Source organism: Bactrocera tryoni, chromosome 4 (assembly GCF_016617805.1).
Source record: "Bactrocera tryoni isolate S06 chromosome 4, CSIRO_BtryS06_freeze2, whole genome shotgun sequence".
Taxonomy (NCBI): domain Eukaryota; kingdom Metazoa; phylum Arthropoda; class Insecta; order Diptera; family Tephritidae; genus Bactrocera; species Bactrocera tryoni.
The window spans coordinates 20,408,447-20,412,542 of record NC_052502.1 but is presented as its reverse complement, the minus strand read 5'-3'; the positions used below and the strand labels follow the sequence as shown (position 1 = coordinate 20,412,542).

Sequence of the window (4,096 nt, the reverse complement as noted above, 5' to 3'; positions counted from 1 at the left end):
TTTTGATATTCTGCAGACTAACAAGACGAAGAAGAGTTCTTGACAAAAATTTCTATGCAACAAAGAGCGGAAGCAATGTATTTGAACTCTTCATTTACACTCTTTGTAATAGACTACTAGTCTAACATCGGTATATACAAGCATATATGTATGTATATTATAACTATTAGATAACGGTAGCAATATAAGTCACGTCTTTCGCAAATCATTTCTCATTCTAATATCAGATCAGTTAAAATGCAGTTGACATTCACACTTTTGGTTTCTCTGCTGACCTTTTTGGACTCGGCGCACAGCACAGACTACTGTAACCCCGATTTATGTCCTCATGGAACGAATATTGCCTGTGACAATGATGGGGTAAGATCATAAACTAATAAAGAACCCGAAACTCGAGAACGGTCCAACAGCTTATGTCCGTTACTTTATAGCAATTCTCTTCAAGTTGCATAAATCCGAGAATCGTTGAACTAACAACCGCGCAAAAGGAAGCTTTAGTCAACATGCACAATGAAAAACGGAACACTGTGGCCGGTGGTAACACAATGTTGAAGCCAGCTTGTCGCATGGCCACCATGGAGTGGGACGACGAGTTGGCCTCTATGGCGGCGTTTAACGTGAAACGTTGCGAAATCGAGCACGACAATTGTCGCAACACCGACACCTTTCGGCATTCGGGTCAAAATATAGCATGGATGAATTTCTACGGCGCCCCGAATGTTACAATCATGTCGGATCGTGGAATGGATTTGTGGTATAATGAAATTATGGACACCGATCAGCCAATTATCGATAAATATCCACGGAATTATGACGGCAAGTAAGTATTGAACATCACAAACAATCGATAAAGTTGTGGAATGATTATTCAGTGATTTTGCTTAGCGTTGTTGGTCATTTCACCGTTATGATGGCCGATAGGAATATTCGTGTGGGCTGCGCTTCGATCATCTATAGAGAGGAAGGCGATGATTTCGACGGTTTCCTATTAACTTGTAACTATGCAACGACGAATGTTGTAAATTTCCGCATTTACAAATCGTGTTCGGAACCAGCAGTTGAATGTGAAACCGGTAAAAACCCTGATTTTCCAAATCTTTGCTCCAAAAGTGAAACATACGATCTCAATAAATTTGTATAGACCATGTGAGTTCAAATAAAATACTTGTACAAAAAGGGTCGAATGTGTGGGTGACTAAATCATGGTGCGCTGTGATTTTGTGTATGAATATCGGGACAAATACAAGGTGCGTTCCAAAGTAAACAGGACTTAAAAAAAAAACAAGAAAAAACGTTAACTTCGGTTGCACCGAAGCTAAATACCCTTCACAGGTGCATTTCTGTTAGTAACTATGTGTTCAGTTTGTGTGGAAGCTATATGCTATAGTCAACCGATCTTATCAATTTCTTCGGAGATTACATTGTTGCTTTAGAAAATAACATATACCAAATTTCGTGAATATATCTTGTCAAATGTGAAAGTTTTCCATACAAGCATTTGATTCCGATCGTTCAGTTTGTATGGCAGCTATATGTTATAGTGGTCCGATATCGGTCGTTCCGACAAATGAGCAGCTTCTTGAAGAGAAAATGACGTTTGCAAAATTTCAAAACGATATCTTAAAAACTGAGGGACTAGTTCGTATATATACAGACAGACAGACGGACAGACAGACGGACATGGCTAAATCGACTCAGCTCGACATACTGATCTTTTATATATATACGTTACAGGGCCTCCGACGATTCTTTCTGGGTGCTACAAACTTCGTGACAAACTTAATATACCCTTTTCAGGGTATAAAAAAACAGAGCAAATGGTTTTTTCGGCAAAATCAGTTTATTATCTTCAAAATAGTCTCCTTCTTCTTCAATACAGCTTTTTGCACAGTCCAAAAACATGTCAAACGAGTGTTTCAGCTTGTTGGCCGGTATGGCCGCCAGTATGCCGGTGCAAGCCTTTTATATGGCCTTGACGTCTGCATAACGCTTTCCTTTCATGGGCAAATGCATTTTCCCGAAAACGAAGAAGTCGCCCGGTGCCATATTAGGTGAATACGGGGAGTGGCTAAGGGTTAAAATGTGATTTTTGGTCAAATAATCGGTCACAAGCGTCGATTGATGAGAGCAATTTTTGGCCGTCAGTCAATTTGTGCGGAACAAACCGTGCCCACAGCTTTCGTAAGCCCAAATGTTCGGTCAAAATGTGATAAATCGATGTTTTGGAGATGTTCAATTCCATTTCAATGAATTTCAATGATGATTTCGGCGGATTTTCGATGAATTCACACTCAGTTTCGATGGAAGTTCCGGTGATCATGGATTTTGATTGGGCCACATGTTGATCGTCAGTTACGTCCTCACCACCACTTTGAAAACGTTGAAGCCACTCGAGCACTCTGCTACGGGATAGGCAATCATCGCCATAAACTTATTTCATCAATTGAAACGTTTCGGTTAAAGTTTTAACAATTTTAAAACAAAACTTAATGTTGGCTCTTTGTTCGAAGCTCATTTCGCACCGATAACACAAACATAGTGACACTTAAATGGAATAACTTCACTTCCAATTGATGAAATGTCATGAAATTCTTACTGGACAATCGATAGAAATAGCAGATTCTAACGCACCAGTCGACATATAGAAGGCGCTATCAGGGGGCGCTAGATTCAAAAATCCTGTTTACTTTGGAACACACCTTGTATAAACTGGGTATGGTAGTTTTAAAGATGTTGCGTGATTTTTTGTAATCTATAATGTTATTTCGAAAAAGATTTATGGCGCTTGGCTAATTTCCATCTTCTTAGACCCTACAGGTAGTAGCAACGGAGTTGGGCGCACTGTATATGGCTCACTATTTTTAGTGTGATCTCTACAAAGGGTTACTAATAATGAGATCTAGAGATTGCGGCTTGTTTTATTGAATACTTCTTGGACAATTTCCTTTGAAGTTATATTACTTTCTTGAGAATTTGTTATATAGTTTTGAGGAATGAATGTGAGTTGACAGTTCTTCAAAAATTAAGGTTCATTCCGGTTACGCAGAGCCGACTGTCGTGGGAACAGATAATTCTGTCAATCGTGGTAATAATTTAAAGATGCATTTGTCAAAAGTCGTGATAGAAGGGTTCCTCCATCCTAACTAAACTACTATTTAGCGAATTTCACCACTCGCTTTAGGTTAGGTTAGGTAGAGTGGTTATCTTACGACGCACCTAGGTCTTTAGGAAGCCCATTGTGATACTACTGGGACCAAAGTCCCTTTACTCTATTATTTGTTCTCTGAACCGATACGTCGTCGATAAACCGTCTGCCGATAGTTGAGTTTCTTTTCCGGTATAGATTCTTACAGTCGCATTAAAGATGCTTAATGGTCTTCTCCACTTCTACCTCCTGAGAGCTTCTATATTAATCGTTTTATGGCATTCCTAGTGTACTGCATGCCGGCCAATTAGATAGTGACCTGTTAGCACTCCCACTAAAGTTCTTATATCATTCCTTTAAATTTTAATAGTCGGAATGGGCGGCTCATGTTCCGTTCACGTTTGCCTGCTTGTTGAGCAAGTCAGGTATTTTTTGTTCCGTGAATCACGTACTATATTTGTCGATTAAATATATACCAGTACGTAGAGGTGCCTGTTCTGGTTAGTTCATCTGCTTCACAGTTTCCAGGGATATCACTAAGTCCCTGAATCTTTTGCAGGTTGATCGTGAAGTAGGATGCCAGATCCACCAAGTGATCAAGGCATTCCTACACTATCTTAAACGAGACACTTTGAGACTTTAGTGAGCTCAAAGCCGTCTGGTTATTTGTATATATGAAAATATTCCTTGTTCTGAGCAAATTCCTTGTTAGAACAAGAAGGCTTTCTCTAATCGCTGTGATCTTCGCTTGCAAGAAACTGCTTATTGCTGTGCCCCTTTCATCTCGTCCCTTTCTTACTATGGGGGACGTACATATTTAAATTCATCTCTATAGGATTTCGAAAAACCGTACTATTGGGAAAAACAGGGAACTTTTTAATAATCATAGAATGTCCCTTGTTACTGCGACTAACAGGTAAGATTCGCAAACAAGTCTGTAGGCAGTAAGTG

The 4,096-nt window shown here is 39.5% G+C and overlaps 1 protein-coding gene across 1 annotated transcript; it reads left to right on the top strand.

Annotated features, from left to right (window-relative positions):
• Positions 1-237: 237 nt before the first annotated feature.
• On the top strand, positions 238-1,180 carry LOC120775260 (antigen 5 like allergen Cul n 1-like). The gene is made up of 3 exons (XM_040105341.1): positions 238-360; positions 432-820; positions 886-1,180. Exons 1-3 carry the CDS (start codon positions 238-240, stop codon positions 1,139-1,141), a joined length of 768 nt encoding a protein of 255 aa, XP_039961275.1. The 3' UTR covers positions 1,142-1,180.
• The last annotated feature ends 2,916 nt before the right edge of the window (positions 1,181-4,096 follow it).

Coding starts and splice junctions, on each gene's coding strand:
- LOC120775260 (XM_040105341.1), top strand. CDS start 238: ATGCAGTTGACATTCACACTTTTGGTTTCTCTGCTGACCTTTTTGGAC. Junction 361..431: donor TTGCCTGTGACAATGATGGG/GTAAGATCATAA, acceptor GTTACTTTATAG/CAATTCTCTTCAAGTTGCAT. Junction 821..885: donor CCACGGAATTATGACGGCAA/GTAAGTATTGAA, acceptor GATTTTGCTTAG/CGTTGTTGGTCATTTCACCG.